Source organism: Passer domesticus, chromosome 9 (assembly GCF_036417665.1).
Source record: "Passer domesticus isolate bPasDom1 chromosome 9, bPasDom1.hap1, whole genome shotgun sequence".
NCBI classification, from domain to species: domain Eukaryota; kingdom Metazoa; phylum Chordata; class Aves; order Passeriformes; family Passeridae; genus Passer; species Passer domesticus.
This window is the reverse complement of record NC_087482.1, coordinates 3,977,146-4,002,192: the sequence shown is the minus strand read 5'-3', so window position 1 is coordinate 4,002,192 and position 25,047 is coordinate 3,977,146. Positions and strand designations below refer to the sequence as shown.

At 48.2% G+C, this 25,047-nt stretch overlaps 1 protein-coding gene and 1 long non-coding RNA gene across 6 annotated transcripts in view; one reads left to right on the top strand and one right to left on the bottom strand.

Annotated features, from left to right (window-relative positions):
* The window catches only part of LOC135307549 (serine/threonine-protein kinase PAK 1-like), a 437,852-nt gene extending 416,861 nt beyond the window's left edge, over window positions 1-20,991 (top strand). Inside the window, exons 1-7 of one of the 5 annotated variants that reach the window (XM_064431962.1) lie at window positions 12,556-13,323; window positions 15,421-15,530; window positions 16,359-16,476; window positions 17,311-17,410; window positions 17,836-18,032; window positions 18,359-18,493; window positions 20,018-20,991. In XM_064431962.1, coding sequence (XP_064288032.1) covers window positions 13,027-13,323; window positions 15,421-15,530; window positions 16,359-16,476; window positions 17,311-17,410; window positions 17,836-18,032; window positions 18,359-18,493; window positions 20,018-20,062 — 1,002 coding nt within the window. In that variant the 5' untranslated portion in view covers window positions 12,556-13,026 and the 3' untranslated portion in view covers window positions 20,063-20,991. The other 4 variants (XM_064431963.1, XM_064431961.1, XM_064431964.1 and 1 more) reach the window with 4 other exon arrangements.
* Window positions 20,992-21,787: 796 nt separating this feature from the next.
* LOC135307049 (uncharacterized) lies at window positions 21,788-23,681 on the bottom strand. The gene is made up of 2 exons (XR_010367791.1): window positions 23,058-23,681; window positions 21,788-22,468 (listed from the first exon to the last, which is right to left on the bottom strand). It is a non-coding gene; the product is annotated as an uncharacterized LOC135307049 (long non-coding RNA).
* Between the last annotated feature and the right edge of the window lie 1,366 nt (window positions 23,682-25,047).

The window sequence follows — 25,047 nt, the reverse complement described above, 5'->3', positions numbered from 1 at the left end:
AAAATCATTGATGATGATTGTGATAATGGGAATCTCTACGTTTAGGTTTCATATATGCATTGTGTGTGAGTTTTGTTTTCCTTGTGAAGTCGCATCATCTGGCAAGGGGGCTTTTCTGTCCAAAGAAAAACACTGCAGCGGAAAAGGAGGCCAGCTTGGAAAAGATTAAAAATAAGAGGTAAAAATAAAGTAGTTTTTAATAATATGTTGTTTGGTTGGTTTGCTGTTTGTTCATGGGTTTTTTGCCTGTCTTTGAAAGCAGCCCCTCAGATGTTAATGCACACAGCAAGTCCTTTGTAACGGGCTGTCTTTGCAAAAAATCTGCCAATTTTGTGATGTAAGGCAGAAACAGTTTCCCTTGGGCTACAGCTGGAAGGCTTAGAAATGTGTTCCAGAAACTCAGGATAACGCAGAGTCTGAGTAAACACAATTTAATGTCATGGAGTGCAAGATGCAAGTTACCCAATAAAGTAATCAGAGTATTTAAATGCCAAGCAGCGGGAAAGGGCTGTGCATTAGAATGACAGGGAGCAGCCACAGAGGCAGGATGGACAAGTTTCCCAGCCAAACCAGACCAGAAGTGTTATGAATAAAAAGTTATCTATTTTTTTTAAGGTTGCAGAGTTAAAACAAGTTGGACCAGTTGCTGTTAAGTTGGCTTCATTGTTAAGAGTTCTTCTTCAATTACCTGTTAATGGTTGGTGATTAACCATATTCCCCCTGATGCTTGCCAGGGAGAGACACAGGGACCCTGCAGGTACCAGGAGAATGGGAGTGGCATCAGAGCTGGTATGCAGATGAGAAATGCATTGCACCAAATTTTGCAGTTTTCCAGGAAAACCCCTAAAAACAAGGAGCCAACATAGAACTAGGGGACCTAGGTGATGTCTAAGGATGGGAGCATAGTCCAGTGCCTGCTTGGATCCTTTTTGCTTCTCACCCTAACCTGAAAGGATGTTGACTAGAGAGAGGACCCGAGGTGTTGGACCAAAAAGGCAGAATCTCCTAATCTCTGGTGAGGACGGAATCCCCAGCTCTGCCTGCAGACCAGCGGACACAGCTGCATCATCCTCCTCCTCCGTGCCACTCCTGGGAGCTCCGGCGGCATGGGCGCAACCCGTCGATTTCTCCCCACCTGAGCTGATTCCTTTTAATAAAGGCATTAAAAAGGAGAAAGTTCTCCTGTTCCATTCATTTCAGCTTGGCGGCTCGTCCGGGATAGCCACACCTGAAGAGGACACCAGGACTGGGACGGCCGCCCACCCTGGACCTGCAGAACAGCTGGATATCAGGACCAGAGAAGATTGGCTTGGGACAGTGACACGGAGCAGCGCCGGACTGGTGAGAGTATCCGGCGGCAAGAGAGGGAGGCCAGCGAGTGTGTGTGAGTGAGACGAGGGCCGGCAGCCCGGCCCCTCGAAGCGAGCGAGGACCCCTCAGTACCGCGGTTCCGCACCCCCGCGAGGGGGCCGGCCGGGAACAGGGGGAAGCGAGTGGAACTGGTGATTGAGGTGCCTCCAAAGGGGTAAAGAGGACTCCCCTCCGGGCATTCAGAGGAAATAGCTGTGTGAGTGGCACGTACCCCAAAGGCCCTGATACAGGTCCTAACGAAGGAAGTTAGGTGATTTAGAATATCAGGCAGTTTTGTTTTTAAGTCCTGACGACAGAGGTCAGGCACGAGGTCTGGCAGAGGAAGCCTATCTTGAGTTTTTTCAAGCCCTGAAGCATAAGTCCTGACAGGGGAAGGTCAGGCAAACTGAAAATCAGGCAATACTTTTGTTTTAAGTCCTGACAAGAGAGGTTAGGCAAACTCAGAAGTCCCAAGAAGAATTTGGGCAAGTCTAAAAGTCCTGCAGGCAAACAAAGTCCTGATGAAGGAGGTCAGGCATACAGCCTCAGAAGCCAGGGTCTCGAGGAATTTTTTTGGTTCTTTTGTTTGTTTGTTGAGTCAGGGCGCGCGAGGCCAAGGCCTCAACAAAGTCCTGACGAAAAGGGTCAGAGAAATTGGAGTTTTGGCAGAGGAGGTCGGGACTTCTTAAGTAAGATATATTTCCTTTAAGATAAAATCATCTTTGTGATTTTTTTTGAGGCTGAAAAAATGAGAGGGTGCAATAGTAAGAAAAGTGGCCAGAGACTGAGAACTATACCTCCCCACAGTCCCCTAGGTGAACGATTAGAGAGATGGGACTCTATAGAAGCCACAGAAGGATTAGATAAAGTTAAGATGATTCACTATTGTCTAGAAGCGTGGCCAGAATTAGATGTACAAGGAGGATGGCTGTGGTGTGGGACAAAAGACAAGTGGATGTGTCAACAACTGAGTCAGTATCTGACATCTCAAGAGGATACTGATCCTGAGCAATTGTTCTATGTAGCTTGTTGGTTGAATACCATCAAGGATGAAGGAGTGCGAATTTGTAAAGTGCAGAGGAAGAAAGAGGGGAATGAAAGAGGGGATGCTGAAGTTAAAGAGATTGCCGAAAGGTGGGACCCCCTAGACTACTTGCCTCCTGATGCCCCTCCACCTTATAATCCTCTCCTTCGAGCACCTCAAATAGCAGATCCAGTTCTTCCCTCGGCGGCCATGGGGGCCATTCCCTCACCACCCCCTTCGACTCCTTTAGCTGCTTCTGCACCACCACTGATACCTACTCCACCTGCTGCATGCTCCACCCCTTCTCCAGCTCCACTTAACATGCACTCAAGCTCTTCTCCCCCTCCTACTGCTGTCCCTCCTCCTAACTGGGACACAAATGCTTCCTTACCTAGTAACCTCTTATCACCAGGTACAGCCGCTGACCTACAGCAGGTCCAAGCTAGTGCTAATACCCCTCAAATGAGTAATTTTGTGTCTGAAGATGGGCCATACTGCGGTACCCGATCCAAGACCTCCAAAGTAGAGAGACTTTTTCCTCTTAGAGTAGTTCCTATGGAAGCAGTAGCAAGAGGTGTTGCTTTTGTAAACGCTCCTCTACATGCCTCTGAGGTGAGAGCATTCAAGAAGGAGTTAGGGAATTTAGTTGAAGCCCCTGTGGGCATTGCTAACCAAGTGGATCAGTTCTTAGGTCCAAATATCTACACTTGGGGGGAGATGAATTCTATTCTAAATATATTATTTTCCCCAGAAGAGTCCCGAATGATTAGAGCCGCAAGCATAAGAATTTGGGAAAAAGGTAATCGTCCAGGACCCCAAGTGCCATCAGGTGAAGACAAATTGCCACTAGTGGATCCCAATTGGAACCCTAATCAGGAGGAAGGGAGGAAAGCCATGATGGAGTACAGGTCTCTGATCATTAGAAGGATCAGAGAATCAGTTCCCAAAGGAACTAATACAAAATTGGCATTCGCGGGCGCACAAGAGAAGGATGAAACTCCTGCTACTTGGCTTAATCGCCTAAAGCGGAACTTTCAATTGTATTCTAGAATAGACCCAGACACCAAAGAGGGTGAAGTGCTATTAAAGGTCCAGTTTGTTACTAAATCTTGGCCTGATATACGGAGAAAACTGGAAAAGAATTAAGATTGGCAAGAAAAAGACATTAATGAGTTATTGAAGGAAGCATTGAAAGTGTATTTAAGGAGGGAAGAAGAAAAAGCAAAGGCCAAAGCTAGGATCATGGTCTCTATAGCTAGAGAAAGTGTTGGAGCAAACAATTCTTTCCTACAGTCCAAGGCCACAAAAGAGTAGAGGAATCCACCACCAGGAGCAGATAAGGATAGGCCAGTACCATCAGGTACAAGAGGAACGGAGGCCTCAAGTCCCTTCAAGTGAAAGGCGTTGCTGTTACTGTGGGCAGACTGGGCACATTAGAAGGTTTTGTAAAAAGCTGACCCTTGATGAAGCAATAGCCAAAGAACAAGAAGCCTTAGAGAAAATGCTTAGAGATGATGATTAGGGGTGTCAAGGGCTCTGTACTTTAGGGGACCCAATGCAACATCTAGAGGAGCCCTTGGTAAACTTTGAAGTGGGAACCCAAAATAGGGAATTTGAATTTTTGGTTGATACAGGAGCAGATAAGTCCTGTCTCAACAAAATACCAGAAGGTATGGTAATTGGTAGAAAATTTTGTGAAGTATTAGGGGCTGAAGGGAAACCATTTAGAGCCTCAGTGATCGAGAATGTAAAAATAATCGGAAACTCAAGGCAGTGTGAAGCAAATTTGATCTACCTGCCTAAACTAGAAAAAAGTTTGTTAGGGAGAGATCTACAAGTTCATTTGGGAGTAGGAATTGTCCCGAGAGAAGGGAAGATGGTGGTACAAATAATGAAGTTATCCCAAGGTGATGTTGCTGAAATAAGCCCAGAGGTGTGGGCTGAAGGAGGAAAGCGGGACATTCCTCCGATAACAATAAAAATGCAAGACGATACTTCACCCATATGGGTCAAACAGTATCCAATTTCCCTGGAAGGAAAGAGGGGGCTGGCCATAGTTATTGAACAATTGCTGCAAGAGGGAAGTTTGGAACCCTATTTTTTTTTAAGGTTGCAGAGTTAAAACAAGTTGGACCAGTTGCTGTTCAGTTAGCTTCATTGTTAAGAGTTCTTCTTCAATTACCTGTTAATGGTTGGTGATTAACCATTGTCCCCATGAGGCTTGCCAGGGAGTGACACAGGGACCCTGCAGGTAGCAGGAGAATGGCAGTGGCATCAGAGCTGGTATGCAGATGAGAAATGCATTGCACCAAATTTTGCAGTTTTCCAGGAAAACCCCTAAAAACAAGGAGCCAACATAGAACTAGGGGACCTAGGTGATGTCTAAGGATGGGAGCGTAGTCCAGTGCCTGCTTGGATCCTTTTTGCTTCTCACCCTAACCTGAAAGGATGTTGACTAGAGAGAGGACCCGAGGCGTTGGACCGAAAAGGCGGAATCTCCTAATCTCTGGTGAGGACGGAATCCCCAGCTCTGCCTGCAGACCAGCGGACACAGCTGCATCATCCTCCTCCTCTGTGCCATTCCTGGGAGTGCCAGCGGTGTGGGCGCGACCCGTCGATTTCTCCCCACCTGAGCTGATTCTTTTTAATAAAGACTTTAAAAAGGAGAAAGATCTCCAGCCCATTTATTTCAAGAAGCACTGGGAGCACAAAGGGACACAGCCAGTAGGCCCAGCAGCTCCTTGCTGAGGGCCCACTTCATGCAAGAGCTCACACTCAAAATATGAAATGAATTTAAAATAAAAGGGTGGGGGGAGGCAGCAGGGAGGTGTCCTCATAGGTTCAATTCTGCACTCTGCTTTTGTCACCAACATTATCCAAGTTCCTGTGCTTGTTTTCCTGGAGAATTTGCACTCAACAGAGCTTCAGTGCCTTTGATCAAATCAGTCTTAAGAGCAGCTTGGGGCTGGTCAGTCATTTAGATGTGAGCACTGACTGGGGTCCAGGCAACAAAACAACATTAGCTGCAGGCCACCCATACAGCTTTTCATCTTAATGAGAACACATTTTTGCAAACAGATAGATGTTGGGAGGATTTTTGCACCATTGGGCCAATGCACAAGGCTCTGGATCTACACAGCACTTTCGTAGGAGGTCAACACAGGTGGGGACAATCCAGGCTGTTAGCAGTGCCCCCACCCCCTGATTAAGGACAGCACAATTACTTTTAGAGCTCCTTAACCAGCTGGTGAAAAGCTGATCTTCTTTTCATGCCCCCTGCATACTGACAGGCAAGTTGAACAGAAAATCTGCCTCTTCCTCCATGATCTCTGATCACCAAAGCAAAGAACCAAGAAAAAAAAAAAGCCAAAAACACCCCAACCAATTAAATACAAATAATTTTTTGCCCACTCTGTTTTGTTTTTTTTTTTTAAGAGCTTTATAAGACTGACTAAGCCAGTGCTGAATTAAGAGTGTCACATGTTATGTGCCTTTCACAAAGTGTGGGACAGCTGCTGCCATGTAAAGGTGGGTGCAGAGTCAGACCCTTTACTTCAGACCCAGCCCTGCCTTCCTGAGGGACAGAAATTCATCTGTTAGAATCCCTTGGAGCTTATGGAGCTGCTCTTGGCCCTCCTGTGGATAACTGGGCTGCTGTGGAGAACTGAAGAATTTTCAGCTTGGTACCTGTTATGTATATTATGGTAATTTGTGCTGATAGAATATATATATATATATATGAATAAAATATCAAGCCTTGAAATCACAGTAGCAAGGGAAGAGGGGATTGCTTCACAGGGTGAGGAAACCGCAGCTGGCAGTCGGGTAGGAGGAGTGTCATTAACATAGGAAGTGAACCCAGCTGGCACAGGAGATTGTCGTTCTCACTGGTGTGAACAGGAGGAGGCCCAGCGATGATGGCCCATGGAGATGTTCATCTTAGACAGAGGGGACCATCAAGGACATATATCTGCATATGGGATTCCGGTAACCAAAGAGTGGATACACATCAGTTCCTGCACAAGGTTTTGTCCAGCACAGGACGGAGAATAGAGGCATCATGAATGTGAAGAACCCTGAGGAAAGACAAAGGGACTCTGCTGGAGGCTAGAAAAAGAGTATAAGAACGGACTCTGCCAAGCGGCATTGGTGAACAGGGGGGATTGGGTGCGATAGAAGGCGGATCTGTGTTCACCCAGCTTCCATCCCGGGGTCAGTGCTGTCCTTGATTGTTGGCTGTCAGGACTGTATATCGGTTGTGAATAAATTTATATTTTATTTTTATTAAATTGGCTGGATCGATTTTTACCTATAACAGTATCCATGTATGGGGGCCTGCAGAATCTAAGCAGCATCTTCCTTGGCCAACAACAGACTGGAAAGGGAAAACCAGCATCAGAAACCTGTGAGATGGAAAACTTTGGGCTGTTTGAGATCAAAAATGTCACCTAAAAATCTCAATGGCGAAGAACAACCTTTCTGACAAGGATTCCAGTAGAATAAATGACACAGGTGTTGGAATAACAGCCAGTGCCCACAGCAATGACAATTCCTTGGTGAGGAGGGTCCCACGGAGAGTCGGCTGAGTAATGACACTCACAGCCAATGTGGCTACACGTCGTTCTCCTTTATTAAGCAACTTTGACATAGTTATCCTCCTCTATACACTGTCTCCTGCCACTAATGCTTAATGCTCATTGGTTAAGTAGCTACATTCACACATACATCTTAATTACTGATTGGTTGTCACACTATAAGCATCTTTAGCTAAGGTGTGCCAAATTAGCAGCTCCCACAACGTGCTTGGCACATTTGGTTTCATCCTGGCACAATGCTCATTCTTCCTTGTTGTATCTATTTGAGGACAGCACATGGTCTATCTTGTTCCTGTTTGAGGACGATACATGGTTTTCAGAGTAACTCTGTAATCTGCAGACCAGGGCTGTCCAATTCCCACAGGGGAATATCATGGCATTGTTCAGCCAAGAATCCTTCTACACCTTGGAATAAAAGGCAGTGCCCACTGCAAAGACATTTCCCTGTCCTGTGGGCTCCACAAACCACACATGAACATGGCACTTTTCCTGAGTGCTTCCCAAAGCTTCTCTGCAAGAAGCACTGGGGAAGTGCATGGGGCAAGAGTTCTGCAAGTGCCAGGCTCTTGTGCAGCAGAAAAGTCATAAAATATGGAAGATTCTAGCAACCCCAATAAATCCATCATTTATGGCTTGTAAATATTCCAGTGAATCTCAGTTACTTCAGGGCAAAAACAAACACAGGGCAATCTTGCTTAGACTGCAACCCCTGGCGCGAGGACACGAGGCTTGACTCCATGTTGATCAGAAGGCTGATTTATTATGATATATATTATACTAAAATGCTACATTACAGCTATACTAAAAGAACAGAGAGAGAAAAATCAGAAGGCTACAAAGACAAGAATAGAAGAGAAATGAATAACAAAAATCCTGTGACTGCTCACAGCCTTGGCACAGGTGGCTGTGATTGGTCACTGATTGAAAACAATCCACATGAACCAATGGAAGATTCACCTGTGGCATTCCACAGCAGCAGATAGCCATTGTTTACATTTCTTTCCTGAGGCCCTCAGCTCCTCAGGACAGGAAAAATCCTAGCAGAGGCTTTTTCACTAAAAATCCTGGCAACATCTCACCCTTTTAAATTATTAAATTAAATAGAAAAAGAAATGTTTGCAATCTCCTCTACTGAGGCCTTGCAGAAGAGAGAACAACACCTCTTGAGGTTGATCTGTTGCCAATCAAAATCTCAATCATCTGCTGATGTGGAATGGTCAGGGAAACTCTTCACCTGTAAAACATTCAGGGAAATTCTTCACTTATCAAACATCTAATTATATCATATCACTAAAACAATCTTAAAAAATAAGAAAATGCAAAGAACACATGCAGAGAAAGTTCATTGTTTCAAGTCCAAGCAGCTGAGTTTCAGGACAGAGTCCATGGACTGAAGATGTTCTTCTTTGACATCTCTGGAAGTCCCCTTTGGTCCTGAAACAGGCTTGCAGAATTCTGAAACAAAGAACTGCTAAAGAAAACAAGAATTATCAAACAATTCATTTACAGTCATGAAACAATTCAGAGAAAATTTCTGGAATGCCCTGGCCACAGCCCTTCATTGAACCACTTGTGCTGAGGCTAATTTTTGGCTTTTCAATGCTTTTGAGCTGCTAGCTCTTTCCACTTTTCTTTATTATTATTATTTTTTTTTCATTAGAAGAAGAGTAGCAGCAGCAGAGTGTCTCTAGGACCCTTGGGTGGCTCTGGTCCTGGTGGGCGGACCAGAGAACTCAGACTTGGCTCACAGAATGGTGGCCTAGGTTCTTGTGGGGAAAGCAAAGTTTTTGAACTCAGCACTGGACGGGGCGATGGCCCCGGCCCAGGGAAATGAGTTAAACGGCTTAGAACTAGCTTGTGAGGCGGGCTCTGCACGCTCAGAACTTGGTAGGACTATGCTGCTAGTGTTTTGAGAGTAGAAATGACGAAATGTTTTTTTTTTAGAAGCACTGGTGCACACTGGCAGCTGGAGAAGAGAAGTTTTCTCAGGAATTGTTATTTTAGATTTGAGGGTTTCTTGTCTCCAGAGCAAGCGAGCAGTGCTTGCTTTGCTCTGTGTCTCTTGTTTTTGTAAGGTAAATGTTATTTTTTCTGCTTTTTGCTTTTTGGCACTACTTTTATCTCTACTGGGTTGGGAACTAGAGGTAGATGTTACAGGAGCCAACTCCCCCACGCCGCTGGGGCGCTCGGGGGAAGGCAGGCACTTTAACTTCTAGGGAGAAGCTCTCGACTATACGCGAAGTGATTTAAAAACTATATTGATTTTGAACACAGCCAGCCGAACTGCTCCTGCAGTCAGCTGGAGGGTTATGCTTTTTTTACGGAAGGACAGGCTTTTCGCAGGGTTTGATGTGAATGATGGAGTTTCGGAAACCTGCGGGACAACTGGGGTGGGTGGTGCAGGCAGCACGGGCGCTGGTGTCGACTTTTGAGGCGGTCTCGTGGGCTCAGCACTATTCTCAGCAAGCTCTTGCACTGCAATTGGATCGGCAGGGAGCGGCGGGACAGGCGGGGGCGGCGGGCTCGGAGCGGGGTCGGCCCGCGCAGGCGCCGCCTGCACCGTTGCGAATTCAGTTGCCGGCTGGGATGCAGAGAAAGAAGACACGGAGGCAGCTCCTGCAGCTCCCGGGAGCAGCAGCACAGCCGGGGAATCACTGTTGTTGATCGCGCTGCCTGGCAACACGGGCGGATCGGCGGGAGGCGGTTCCGGGTGCCGCGGCGCAGGCGCAGTCATCAGAGCCGGCGGAGCTGGCCCGGGCGGCTGCGGGGCCGCGGGCGGAGCCGGCTGAGGCGGAGCCGCGGGGTCCGGCGCCTCCCGCGGGGCTGGCTGAGGCGGAGCCGCGGGGTCCGGCGCCTCCCGCGGGGCTGGCTGAGGCGGAGCCGCGGGGTCCGGCCCCTCCCGCGGGGCTGGCTGAGGCGGAGCCGCGGGGTCCGGCGCCTCCCGCGGGGCTGGCTGAGGCGGAGCCGGATCCGCCCCCTCCCGGGGTGGGGGAAGCGGAGAATTTCGCGGCGAAGCGGGCGGGGCCGGCCCGGAAAGCGGCGGGTTCGGTTTTTCATCCCCCCCAAGAGAAGGAGCGGGGGGGGAAGGTAGATCTGTTTGCTCCAAGGGAGCGGAGAAAAACTTTTGCTCAGCTGTGGGCAGTGCGGGGGGAATGCAAACTCGCGGTTCGTCTTCTTTGAGAGGCTCCTCTCGTGCCGAAGCTGGCGGGGACAGAACGCGACTGCGCTCCCGAGCCATGATGTCCCCCGCAGCCCGTCCCCATTTCAAGATAACACCATAAATCAGTACGTGCACTGCATGCATCATTGGGCATTGAACACGCTGGACTATTGTCCAGTCAAAAAGAGAGTCCATGAACTCCCAAAAACCTAAATCAAGGGAGTCTACGACATTTGTAATAAATCTATGAAATTTTGCCCATCTGAAGAACTCATAACACCGTCTCTCCAACATACATTGAGGAATTCTGTCCCTGCGTCCCCATCTGCACCAGAGTTTAATAACTTTCTCCTCTGACGCAGTAAACGGAACCTGAGCTTCCGAAGGTACATTTTTCCAACTTTCCTCAGACCTTTTGCGAATGGCAGGATCTTCAGGAAGGGAAAAAATAACAGTACCTTTAGACAGTATCCTTGTGGATCCAGCTGTGCAGCTCTGCTGCTCTGCGGTCTCTGGACACAATCTCCAGGAAAGTCCAACAGGTTCTCCTGTTTGCCTTGGCTGTGAACTCTGCCCATCTTCAGGGTCTTGTTTCTTCAGCTCCAGGCTAGATTCCATGGTCACTCTTGGGGTGACCATCAGTTTCACACGTCCAGGGGTCACCAATTCTTGCTTAGACTGAGATCCCTGGTGCGAGGACACGAGGCTTGACTCCATTTTGATCAGAAGGCTGATTTATTATGTTATATATTATACTAAAATACTACATTACAACTATACTAAAAGAACAGAGAGAAAGGGATCAGAAGGCTACCAAGACAAGAATAGAATAGGAATCAATAACAAAAACCTGTGACTGCTCACAACCTTGGCACAGGTGGCTGTGATTGGTCACTGATTGAAAACAATCTACATGAACTAATGGAAGATGCACCCGTGGCATTCCACAGCAGCAGATAGCCATTGTTTACATTTCTTTCCTGAGGCTCTCAGCTCTTCAGAACAGGAAAAATCCTAGCAGAGGCTTTTTTCCTAAATTATCATGGCAACAAGACAGATATTGTGGATCTCTACAGAGGCCAGTGTTGTGCTTGGGGGCAGCCAGACAGCACTTTGGGGCATTCCTTTTGCCTTTGAGGGCAGCTGGGAGTGGGTGGGCTTTGCCTGAGCTTCCCTGTGCAGTGAAGACAAAAGCAGGGATTGTTTTGCAAGCAGCAGAAGGCTGCAACCCAGCCAATGCCTCCGTGAAGGTGTGTGTGCTAGTCTGGCCTAACTGATGAGAACATTTGGCTTCCTAGATTCCCTTTAGACTCCTGACATGTCACCAGCCATTGGAGACAAAATACTTCCCAGAACTTGATTGTCTGTGGGGCTGGTTTAATGCTGGTGTTGTTTTTATGACTGTTAGTACTTCTACTGTTCCTTCTACAGTTTGGGTTTGATAAGAATTCTACATTTTGGTTAGCCTGACCTTCTGGATGAGAACATCAAATGATAGCACAAATAAGAGAGGAAGAGGTCTTTTCAATGTGCCCTAAAAGTTAAAATGTTACATTGTTAGAACAATCCCGAGGTATCAGATAGGAAGAGTTGTTTTCAAAGTGCCCCAAAAGAAGAAAACCACCACACTTTTTTTGACAATCCCTGTTTGATATTTTAGTTGTATGCCTAGGAAGATGCATCAAAGAGACACATCCATGTGGCATTTCCAGATAGAAGTGCCCTGCAGGCAATTCTCGGGAGGAAGCCTGCAGCCCCTCTGCTGCATGTTCCTGCAGTACCAGGCACTTTGTCACTGCTAATGCCCAGCTGATAAACACTCTTGGAATACTAAGCATTGGCCTCAATCCCTGCACAGATTCCTGCACTGGAGGAAAGCACACCAAGGCCTTGGTGACTCTGCAGTAGAGCTGAGTTGCTTCTTACAACTAGTAAGGGCTGCCAGTGCAGTGCTGTCAGGGACTGACGGGTCAGGCACAGAGCAGAGCCCAGTTTACTCAGTGTCTGCCATCAGCTGTTGGGACAAAAGGTGGATTGATTGACTCCTCCGTGGGTCTGAAGAGAAAGACAACCATGTTCTGTCTTGAGTGGGGTCAACAGCTTGTAACAGAGCTGGGTGTGCCTCTGGCTTCTTGACAGTGGCTGTCAGTGGCCGTTCGTAGGCTTTGCCAAGCTTTTTGTCATACCTGCCCTGCCACTGACAGCTGCTGTGCCTGCAGGGGCTGGAGCCTTCCTCAGCTGTGGGGTTGCAGCTGCTGCCCCGTTGCTGCAGCTTTGCCTGGGCTGGTGAGAGGATCAGCATCTCCTTTGTGCAGGTGTCTGTGTCACGGCAGCGCCTGAGGAGCGGCGCTGTCCTTGTGCCCCGTCTGGGCTGTGCCCTTTGGGAAGATGGGGCACGTGGGTGCTGTTCAAGGGGCCAAGTCCAGTGCCCGTGGCTGCTGCAGCCCAGGCTGAAGACCAGCACTTGTAGTTCTTCACTAAATGAGGAACGGGCAAAGTGGTCTTCAGAACTTAGCCTGCTCCTAAATGAAAAGTGTTCTAATTCTTAGAGTCATTGTTCTTGGATGTAGCATGAGCTGCTGTTCTCTGAAAATGTCAAGGCATTCTTTAGGCAAACTGCTGAGAGGAAGGGAACATCCCCTCCTCTCCTGGAATTCACTTTGCAATATTCTTTCTGCTCTGCAAAAAGCAGATGTTGATAAAAATTCATCCCAGATCCCAGGGTGCACTGAATCTTTGGAAGTATGTAATCTTGTGCTGAATCTCCCAAGAGAGTGTTTCTTCCCAAGAAAATGAAGGCTCCTGATTTTTCAGCCCTCCTTCCCATTTGTAGATGACAGCCGCTTGCCTTGGTGCCTGTTTGTCTTCTGATTTCTGTCTGCTCTGATGGTTTTTCCATGGGCTTAGTTTCGCCTCAAGGCAACCCTGCAAAGGAGTGTGGGAGAATCAGACTCTGTGCAGAGCTGCCTGTTTTGCTGGGGCTGCTGTTGTTGTTGTTCTTGTTGATGTTATCGTTAGCCAAAAGACCACAAATTGCTCAGAGCCCCAGAGAGTGGAGCTGGGTTTCAGATCTCCTGCAAGCTCAATCTCTCTGTTTTGAACTTTGCTTCTTGCATTTTGTTTCTTTCAGGGTGTGTGGTGAGTGTGGAAGATCCAGAAAAGAAGTACACTGGATGGGAACATCTTGGCATTGGGTGAGTGCAGCCACACTTATTTCTACAGAACCACAGGCCAGGAATTTTGGTGGTGCAATAGCATGTGGGAAGTCAGGCAAGCTGCAAGCATTTTCAGAGCCTGGCTCCAGATTGTCCCTGTCTCACTACTGAGGCAGTACAAGGAATCATCAAAGATAACTGGATGCTGACAATGTCTTGGCTGCCTCAAGGAGCAGGACCTGGAAGCCCTCCTGTCCCTCCAAGATGGGGCACCAGTTTGCCTATTTTCCCAGGAGACATGGTTTTGTATGATTCAAAGTAATATGGCCACACTCATGAAGGAAGGAAAAGCTGAGAGAGCAGGTTTTGTGTGTTGTTTCCCACCAGACAGCTGTCAGATAACAGCTCTCAGTAGCATTTCTTAGTAGTATTTTTCTGGAAACAATATTCAATGGTCAGGAAAATAAGAAAGGCTGTGTGGCATTGCCTGAGTTTGGCAGGTAGGATGAAAGGAGAGCAGTGAGAAGGCCCAGCAGCACTGTGTGTTTCATTGCCTGGAAAGGCACGTCACAGGCAGAGATACAAGAAGAAAAAGGCAAAGAAAACCCCCCCACATGCATAAGTTAGTGTGTGTATTGGAGAATTCTAGCAGCCCTTTTTCTTCCTGTGGGAGCCAGCTTTTCTCTTGGACACTCTGCATGGCAGAGGGCTGCTGCGCTGCTGTGCCCTTGGCTGAAGAGTAGACAAAGCCCAGTGTTTTAGAGACACTGCAGGCAGCACAGAGCTCCTGCCTGGGCTGCCTTTTGCTCCTCAGCACTGAACAACTTCTCTGTTCTTGCCACTGTTCTGATTCTAGGGGCTTTGGAGCTGTTTATAAGGCCTTTGACACTGCCACAGGACAAGCGGTGAGTGCCCATGCAGATCTTGCAGCTCTTGAGTGCTTTCCCTGTGATGTGATCTGTGGCCAGAGCTTTGGGCCGCCTGTCTTTGCTGCAGAGGCTGTTCTGCAGAAGCAGTCTGTCTAGAGGCAGGCTGCAAAATGCATTTTGGGACAGACTTTGTCCTTCCTACCTACCTGAATGAATGCAAGGATGGCCGTGGTGTCTTTCAGAGGACACGCTAGCTTGGACTTACTGGATAAGTATGCATAGATTAGCTGTTGGCAAGAGCCATCATTCCAGCCCAATTCCTCTTAAGCCCAGGATCAGACACAGATATTTTGTTTTCTATCACGTGATTCAGTTGGAAAATACAATGCAAGCCCTTCAGAAAGAGAGATCTTGTCTGGAGCACAGTTTTGCCTTTCAGTCCTAGGGAACCTAGTTCACATACACACACACCTACACACACACACAGAGACATGTGCACAGATGAATGAGAAGAAGTTGATGAAGAGCCTTAAATAATACAACCTTGTGTTGATCCTGTGTTCCACTAGAGAGATGCTCTCTGTTCTGAACAGGCATAGTGGTGTCTTGGAGAGTCTTGCTGCTCTTTGGGGCTAGAAGTTCCAAGTCCTGAATTCTCCTTTTTGACTCTCAGGAAATACATTCCATCTTCCTTAATAGTAAGGAATCAGAGAAGGTAGTTCCTTATCCAGCTGCAGAGCTGTGCTCAGGAACTGCACTTGGAGGGAGGTCTCGGAGGCGTCCAAAAGCCCCAAGCCCTGTACTTAGAACCTGGGGCACATCCATAGTGTACCACAGAAAGGGGTATTCATTTTTAAACCCACTCAGTAATTTCAAGTCTAAAGATTGTTCTTCAAAGTTGCAAAAGCCAAACTGAAGAAGTGAGGATGTGCTGGGATTGTAACTTTACCTTGAGTCGCTTTGCAGTTCTTTTTTGACAGCATTTTCCCCATCATGTTTTATGTGTTTACTCTGGCACACAATTGAATTGGCAGCCATCTCTTCACAGGAGAAAAATTACTTTTGGCTTCCAAAGCGTGTGTAAATGATAATAGTAGTGCTAAATAAAGTCTGAGAAGCCTGCAGGTGCAGAGGGTGGTGTTAGCGCTTTGTGGTTGATGGTTTAGAGTCCCTTTTTTCCGAGGTGACAAGGCACCCAGGCCCATGAGTGCCAGAGAAAGAGGCTCTGGTCATGTCTGTCCCTAAGAGCTTTTGAATGTCATTGTAGGTGGCTGTAAAGGAACTTTATCTCCAGCACCAGGGCTGTGAGGGAGTATTAAAAGAAATCCTGCTCATGAGAGAAAATAAGAACGCCAATATTGTCAGCTACTTAGAAAGGTAAGTAGTTCTGGTGATTTTCTGGGAATGTTCATTTCCATACTTGCAAGGCAAAGATTTAAAAGCTCTTTAGCCACTGGCAGAAAATGGATCTTTCAATGAACATCAATCCACTCCTGCACCAGGCATGGGAGGAGTTTGCATTCTGTCCCCATGAATGCTTCCTGACATAAACAGCTTGAAGATTGATCTCAGAAACCTGGCTCTCTTACTAAGCCAGCAGCCTGTATGTTCACTTGCTGCATGTGGTTTTGCTGGTTTGGGGCATGATTTTTTTCTAAGTGTTGGAGGAGAAAACATGCCAGAGATTATGCACCTTGTGCTGTTCCCACTATTTTCCATTGCCTTGCATGCCAAAAGACTAGGCTAGGAGACACATAATTTGCCAGGTCTGAAATTATTTTCCTGTTTGTGACTGTCCTTTCTGCAAGGTTTTCCAAAGGGTGTTGGCAGTGCTGCACACCCACTTGCCTTTAGTAAAAGTTGTGAAAACTGTGTCTCCTTGCTGCTGGAGGGAATGGTGCAATTTGTGTCTGAAGATGATGAAGCAGCTGCTGAGATGTGCCCACTTCCAGATTTATCTTTTTCCTCACTGAACCTCCTTTTCCCACTGCTTGCCACCTAAGCCGTCTCCTTTTCCATGGATGTGCCTTCCTCCTTTAGGTGGCACAGATGGCAGGCACTGGCTAGCCTAGGTGGAGTGTGTCTTCATTTGATTCCATCTTCATTTACCAGTGACCTGGAAACAAAACTCAGCTGTAGTCTTTTCTTCCCCACAGCAATTTAGCTGTGCACGTTCAGCTCCATGCTGTTGCTTTCCTCTTGCAGCTACCTTGTGGATGAGGCTGTCCTGCTGGTGTTGGAATATATGGATGGAGGCTCCTTAGCTGATGTGGTCACCGTGAGAAGGATGGCTGTAGGACACATAGCAACAGTGTGTCGGGAGGTAAGGGGTCCTGCTTGTGCTTGGGATGGCTTGGACAAGGCTAGTCCTTTGAAAGCACTGCAAAGTGAGTGATTCCATGTTCAGAGCTTTCTTTCTGTGTTGCTCTTCTGCTTCAGAGAAGAAAGAGCATCTGGACTGAACTGCCTGCCAGTGTCCCTTCCCTTCCTGTACTCTGTTCTTCACTCTTATCCACCATCATTGAACTCTCTGTCTCTTTTTCCTTTTTATTTTCTGTTCTGCACTTTGCCTCCCCAAGCCTTTGCCCAGAGCCTTTCTGCACTGCCTTCTTTGCCTGTAAGTGCAAAGGTGCTGCTGTGAGAGTTTTAAACCAGAGGCCAAGCCAAAGAGAGACTCATCTGTCACAGCTCTCCACTCCAAAGGATGGCACGGCACCCAGCATGGTGCTTGCTGCTGCAAACTGACAAAAGAGCTACTTCCAAGTCTGCTGTTGAGGCAGCCATAGAACCCTTGTCCTCCAGTCTCCCGACCGACACTGATCCCCTTGGTATCCAAGGCAGGGACGTTTTCCTCTTTTGGCAAACCATTGTTTGTCGTCCGGACGGGGAGAGCGCATCCGCTGCAGCAGCGCTCATTCTGACTGGCTTTGCAGGGGACAGTCTGGAGCAACGACTGACTGATGCTTCCCCCTCCAAAGCTAATATGCCTTCCCTTGGAAAGATCCTGCTCTCCTAGTGCTGCAGCAGCAAGCTCTTCCTCTTGCCAGAACTCACTGCTCCTTGGAGATCTGAGAATCTTCAGGAGCAGCCTCCTTTTGCATGTGATGAAATCAGATCAGGGTAACTCTTGGCCTCCTGTTTCTTTTTCCCCTGGCAGTGCCTGCAAGGCCTGGCTTTCCTTCATGCCAAGCAGGTGATCCACAGAGACATCAAAAGTGACAACATCCTTCTGGGCCGGGATGGCTCCGTCAGGCTGGGTGGGTATTCCTGCTGAGGCGCGGCGCTGCGGGGAGGCGGTGTGGGGCTGCTTTGGAGAGGTGCCGGGTGCCAGCAGTGGCTGCTGAGAGTGCAGGGAGCGCTGTGCAAGCCCAGGCCGCAGCTGGAAGGTGCTGAGTGGTCTAGAGAGCAACCAGGTATCCAGAGTAACTTTGGTTTGTGGGTGTTCCTTCCAAAGGGAGAGAGTTACAGTGTAAACGTTCAGGGCAATGAGGAAGAGCCAAGGTTTTGTGGGAATCCTGGGCGGGTTGTTACCTGTACAATTGCCCATGTCCTTGGCTGCAGCCCTGAGGAAGGAGAGCCCAGCTGCTTTTCCAGCTCCATTAAGCACTGCGTTCTGGGACTGAGAGTGAGAAGCCCTTTTCCTTGGTTTCCTACTTGAAGCAGTGTTTGTTTTCCTCCTCAGCTGATTTTGGCCTCTGTGCTGTGCTCAGCCCTGAGCACAGGAAACGGAGGTCGATGGTCGGGACCACTTACTGGATGGCACCCGAGGTGGTGAGAAGAGAGCCTTACGGCCCCAAAGTGGACACCTGGTCCCTTGGCATTGTGGGAATAGAAATGGCCACAGGAGAGGCTCCTTATATGCAGGAGACCAGTGACAAGGTAAGGTGCAAATGTGCTCAGATAGCCGTGTCCTTCTGCTCTCAGTCCATTAGAGAAAATCCCATTCCCACAGCTTGAAGTGCTTCCAGCAAGGGCCACTTCAAAAAAGGTCTCTGGGGCTCACATCAGCCGTCAAGGCAAGACCTGGTGCTGGAATAGCTGGGGCTGCACTGGGGCCTTTTTTCCTTTGGGAGAGAAGGCTCATCTCTAAGCATCTGCTGGGCAAGAAATTGCCACTGCAGAGTGGAGTTTTAAAGATGGGGTCTAGGTGAGCCCTGAAGGATATGGAAGAATCACATAGAGTCTCATGTTTCCTTTTGCTTCAGGCCAGCTACCTGATAGGCAAGCAAGGGGTTCCAAATCTGCACCAGCTCAGGCTACCCCCTGGCTTGTATGAATTTCTGGGCTGCTGCCTGCAGATGGATGTGGACAGGCGAGGCTCTGCCAAGGAACTTCTGCAGGTACAAGGCAAAGCAGCTGCAGGCCAAACAGCTGTTCCCTGCCAGGGTTTGCTCCTTGGCCAAACTCCAGGGAATCAGATGGGCCCCCCACAGAGTAATCTCCACTCTGGGTGCTTTTCAAATGAAAACCAAGTAGGATCTTGACTGCTTGAGGTTAGAAGGGCCCAGTGAAGGTCATCTAGCCCAGAACTCCAGCCACTGGCAAGGACATCTTCAAGTAGATCAGGTTGTTCAGAGGGCCAACCAAGCGGAGCTTGAATGTTGCTGGGTTGGGGCTCCTCCCAGCTCTCTGGGCAGCCTGTGCCAGTGTTCCAGCACTCTCCTCACAAACAGTTTCTTCCTCAGAGCCAATCTGAATTGAGTGTCTTTTAGCTTAAAGCCGTTCCCCCTTGTCCTCTTGCAATTGCCCCTGCTAAAAGAAATGTCCCCAACTTTCCTAGAAGTCCCTGAAAATATTGAAAAGTCTCCTTGGGGCTTGCTCTTCTCCAGGATAAACAGGCACAAGGCTCCCAGCCCTTCCTCAGAGGAGAGCTCCCACCTTCTGGTCATTTCTGTGTCCCTCTTTTGCTCTCAGGTGCTGTATTCAGGTTTGCCTGGTAGCAAAGGAACTGAAGTATTGCAATGCTGGGGATGGGGGCTTGAGGAACACAATGAAAGCAGTCCCTGCCAAGCGGTTTTAGATTGGTCTGTGGGAATGGGGGAGCTGGGGTGGAGCTCACTGTGAGCATCCGAGAGCACCCAGCTTGTCCCGCCTGGCCCACCCTTGGAGGTTTCTGCCAGCCAAACAGGCACAGCTGTGCAGGATTTGTGCCAGCCCCATGTGCTGCCTTGCCCCATCAAGTAGATGAGAATGGCTGTGGCTTTGCTGCCAGGTTTGGTGGCAGACAAGGAGCTGGTGACCAGGCCACTTCCTTGGCTGTGCCTGCTGTGATGGAAGATGCCAGCCAGCACAGGAGGGAGTGGGGTGTGCTGAGGCAGACACTGCTCTTCCTGCAAACCAGAGCTGAGCACATCTGCACCCTGATGCTTGTGTCCTTGCTCCTGGCTTGCTGCTGAAAACCTGCATGTCCAGCTTTCCTGAGATCAACATGTGGGATCAACATTTTTCAGAGCTCTTGGGAGTCTCTTGAGGAATGCCTTATACCCCACATCTCTCTTGGACACTCAAAGAGCCCATGTCCGTAGAAAAGAGGAGCTTGAATAAGTCTGTTGACTTTCCTGAAAGGAATAAATCCTTAGGACAGCAAGCAGCAATCCCAGAGTGATAGCAGGACAAAAATCCCAGCAAGTGACGACACCATGAGGAATGGACTAGTGCAGTTCTGGGCCGTGTTTGCCTGTGCCAGCAGCATGCTGGACATGAAGGCAGACGTGCTGCTGGTGCCCTCAGTCCCATGTCTGTGTATTTCTGGGTGCTGGAGGAATCCAGCTCAACCCTGTTAGGAACTCAGTTTGGAAAAATGGTTCCTTTTTCCTTTGTCTCTTTTAATTTGGTTTCTTTTGTTTCTTTTTCCTTTTGGGCAGCATCCATTTCTGCAATCAGCGGAGCCTCTCTTAAGCCTCTTCTGACAGCCTGAATGCTGCCATCCCTGCAGCAAGGGAATGCAAGAAGCAAAGGAGATGACAAGGTGTGAGAGTCTGTCCGAAACTTCCCTCATTTTTTGCCTCTCAATCGTCATGAAAGCCAAGACCACCGGGGAAAGGGAAAGATCCTGTTCTGAAAATCCAGGTCTGTCTGGTCCACCAAGCCAGATTATTGCCTACGGGTGTGTTTGCTCAACTCGTGGAACACTGCACCCAAGAAGGGGCAGTGTGCTCTCCTTCGCCTGCATCACCTAGCAACGCTAGTGCTGGAATTTCTCCACCCTTCTGACTTGGCTGGACTTTCTCTCTGGAATGACCTTTCTGGAGGTCACCACAAAAGGACCCTCCATTCACCGTACATCAACCACCGTGACAGATGGACTGAGATGGGAGAAGGTTCTCCCCTCAAGGACTGAGACGTGCGACCCCTACCTGGAAAAGCTCCCCTCTTTTCCCAAAAGGACTAAGACTGAAATCCCCACCGTAGGGTGAGGGAAGGTATGCGTGGGGACCGGAGCAAGTTTTGCAAGCGACCACTGGACCGAGAAGACAATGGTTCCTGCCTACGACATCTGCTGCTGACGACGCCTGTTCCTGATGGACTACTGATGGACTCCTTGTACCCTTTATCAACAGACTGTTTTGAAATGGGTCCCCTTCCCCCATTTCAAAAGGACTATAAAAAAGGTTAGACCTGACTGATACCTTTGAGATCTCCCCTGACGTGAGGACGACAGGCCTCTTCGTCGACCGGACTTCGAGGGACTTTGTCATCCGCACGTCTGGTAGCTATATACCTCCTTGCCCTCCCTCTCTTCTTTTTCTTTTCCTTATTCTTTTCCCTTTCTTCATTCCCCTCTCTCTAACGCATCTTCTCTATGGCTATTTAATAAAAGTACATGTATTTTGATTTTACTGCAAATCCCCTTGTCGTGTCAGTTTTTGCACCCTGAGATCAGTGAAAAAGAACCTCCATGAATCACGTCCTTAGGACGGATCGTGTCACCTCCTGAACCCCCATTCTAAAAACCCCAAACTTCTACCCTTTCACCCTGAGACAAATTATTATTCTGCTTAAACTCTCGTGACTTGTAGCTCTTCACGTAACATTGGTAATTAACTCCATGGGTCAAAATCAAAGACACCTCAAAGGCACAGGTGTCTTTGCCTTCATGCCAGGGTCTCTGAGCCCCCTGCCAGGGGCTCGAGCCACGCAGAGCTGCCAGAGGGATGTCCTGGGTTCCGACAAGGGGGGACTTTCCATCTTTAAGAACGAATGGCCAATTCAGAAGAGAACATAGAGCCTTATTCCCTGACTGGCAAGGAAGGGAATTATCGCCCGCCAGGGGCTGTGTACAAATCAGGAACAGGACAGGACTGCTGAGGAACGCTGCATCCTTTTAATGATCTAATTTTCGGCAAAAGATCTTCCCATATATATCAATTTAAAAACTTTGGTTTTGATTTTAAATAAAATTTCACCTTTGGAAGTCCAATAGAGGGGATCTGTAACATAAGAAAACAAACCCCATGATTTTGCCAAAAAAGCTCTACGAAACCAACAACTGGCACATTTATAAATAGCATAAAATCAGAGTTTGCAGGTTCCACTGATGAACAAGGAACGTCAGGCGTGACCTGTGATCCTTGTGTTTGGCTCACGTCTGCGTACTTGAATGAATTGTTATAATTGCTTTTAATCAAGGAGAGTACATTGGCTATTTTAGGCTTGGAAATTTTCCTTTGGTTTGAAGAGGAAAGTAATAAAGTCTCTTTGGCCACCATTGATTTCACTGCCACTAGGGCAGAGTTATTATTATCGTGGTGGGCGTTTTTATCAAGACTCCAACGCCCCTTGCCATTATGATTGTGGTCTATTTTAGATGGATTCTGCACGCTGAGGTTTGAGTAGTTCCAAGTCTGTGTCTTATGTTTCTAACTGACATCTTTCAAAAGCAGAATGAGCTCTCTCCCTTTGGCTTGTCAGCGTTAGAGCTTGGTTCCACATGAACCACATTGGATAATGTTCATCTGATGTCTGGCCAAATTCCACTGTAATTCCTTGGCCTGAGGAATATCAGGAAGACCTGCTGAGCTCCATGAACACTGTCAGCTGCATGGAAGAGAACGTCCTTGACTTTACTGAAGAAACTGGAGCTCAGCTTAGGTTAGATGCTCTTGAGCAGGAGAAAGGCTGGAATCGTTTTCCTGAGGCCTGTGTGCCCAGAGGGACTGAGATCTGGGGAGCAGCTGGGTGTTTCTGCACATGGATGTAAGGGGATTGCCAGACAGCTCAAGCCTTAACACAGGCAAACACTCCCCAACTCTTCTGAGGCAACACTTTGCTTTGGGTTTCAAATTGTTCCCACTTGTCTGTCTGTGAAGATGCCCCTAAAACCACAAGTCAAGCCTCTCAGAACTGGTGTTACATTTCCAGCAATGAAGAAAAGAAACCCAAAGCCAAGAAAGTTTCTAAAACAATGATTTTTAGAGAGGAACTTAATTCCCTGTGCAGTGTCTTCTCACTGGGAAACATGCTGGAAGCCTGGGAATGAGGGTGTAAATGGCTCAGAGTCTCTTCTGCTTCTTTTCCAGTAATGCTGAAACACCTAGTGACCGTGTTTTTTCTCATAGCCCAAGCCACGTTCTCCTCATCACCAAGCCAGAGCCTGGTGATGTGGAGAGCCTGCCAAAACCCCCTGTTTGTTTCCTGGCACTTTCTGGGATGGGCCTACCATTAATGCATTGACTTGAGTAGCCAAATGAGCAGAGAGTGACCATAGGGATGGCACCTCTCCTTCTTCTGACCATGGAAAGTTTTCTTTTGCTGCATAAGGGAAGCTGAAATTTTCCGACTGCTGAGAGACAGAGCTGCAGGTGTTTCCTGTGTGCCCAAGCAGGCATTTTCATCCCAACACATTTGTGCAGGCATCTTAATGTGTCTGTGTGGAATTTGAGATTTAAATGTTTGTTTCCTTACCTGAGGAATACCTGGTGGATTTCCTTTCTTTCCTTCCAATTACCATTGTTTTCAAGAACAAAGGAGAGAACTTGATGAGCTTTGTTTTATGGCAGCTCTGCTTAAGGGACCAACAAGCATGGCAGAGATGCCTTTCTTGTACTAATCCTTGGAAATAGCAGAGTTAGTATAGCAAAGTCCCTCTTCCAAAAACCCTATCAAGCTGGTGTGAATTCTCAGAGAATCAAACATGCTTTGCTGATGTAGTTCCCACTTGTTAGGTCAGTCAATGAAATCAGCTGCCAAGTCAAGATCTGTAGGATGTTGGAAAAAATGTGGGGTTTGGGTTTTTTGTAGGTGAAGGAAAGTCATCTCTGGGTCTCTGCCAGGGCAGAAACTGCCACTGCAGAATGAAGCTTAAACAATGGGCTCAGGGAGATGGGCAAAGTTACAGATGGGCAAAGCAGCAGGTGGAACCTCCCTGTTTCCTTTTTCCCCAGCCTCAAATCCTGATAGGCACAGGAGGGAAAGAAAAGCTGCAGGAGCCCAACCTGTTTTCACCTTGGCTGTGTGACTTCCTGAGCTGCTGCCTGCAGACAGACAAGGAGCAGCGCTGGTCTGCCAAGGAGCTCCTGCAGGTAAAATGCAAAGGGGCCACAGGTGAAACCAGGTGTGAGGGATGGGCTCCTCATCTACTTAAGTCCAAGGCATCAGATGAGCCCCCTTCCTCCTCACCTGCACTCTTGGTGCTCTTCAAATGAAAACGGTGAGGAGTCCTAGACTGGGCTGGGCTGGCAGGGCCCTGTAAAGGTCATCAGGTGCAAGTGTCCTGCCATAAGCAGGAACATCTTTAAAGAGATCAGATTGCTCAGACCCCTTTGCCACCTGACCTGGAATGGTTCCAGGGATGAGGCACCTACAAGCTCTTGGGGACCCGTGTGCCAGGGTTGCAGAATGCTCTAAGTAAACAAGTTCTACCTAAGATCTACTCTGATTGCATCCCATTTGTGTTTAGAAATATTTTCCCACATTCTGTTGTAACTGGTACTGTTCAAAAAAGGTGTCCCCCACTTTCTTCAAAGCCACATTGAATTTTGGAAAATGGCTATAAAATCTCTTTGGGCCTGTTCTTCACACAACTGAATAACTCCATCCCTCTCTGTTTTTCCTGAGAGGAGAGGTGCTCTGTCCTCTGACTGTTTTCTGTTGCCCTGTTTTGTAATTTGGTGGGGTGCCCCATTTTATCTAATGGCAAAAGAATTGAAGTAGAGCAATGCAGGGTACAGAGACATGCAAAGGTGGTGCAGGAACCCAAGGAAGCCAGGCTGGCTGAGTGGTCAGAGATTTGGCTGTGGGCAGGAGGGGCTGTGGGGGGCTCACTGTGAGCCTCTGAGGGGCCCTGGTTTGTGCCCCCAGCCCACCCTTGGAGGTTTCTGGCACGCAAACAGGGAGAGCTGAGCGGGACTTGTCCCAGCCCCATCTGCTGCCTGGCACGCTCAAGCAGACAGGAACTGCCCCAGGGTTACTGCCAGGTTGTGTGGCAGAGAGGGAAGTGCAGCAGCCAGTGCCACTGGGCTGTCCCTGCTGGGAAGGAAGGTGCCATCCAGCACAGGAGGGGCAGGGCATGGAAAGGTAGGCACTGCTCTGTCTCCCTGTGGAAATCAGCACAGTGCCTGTCTTTCAAATACAGGGACCTATGTGATTAATTGGAGTTTCCTGAAAGGAAGAAACCTCAGGGCAGAAACACCATTTCTAGAGCACTGGCAGGGCAAAAATCCCAGCAAGATGAAAACACCTTGATAAAAGGATGAGTGGGATTCTGGGCCAGGTTTGCCTGTGATGGCAAGGTCCTGCACATAAAGATGGAGGTGCAGATGGTCCCATTGTTCTACTTTGTGGGTCTTTGTAGGAACTAGAGGAATCCTCATGGAGCCAGTGAAGCACTGAGCTTGGAAAGTCATGGTTCACCACTCTTCTTTGTTGTTTTCTTTTTTTTCTTTTTCCTGTGGAC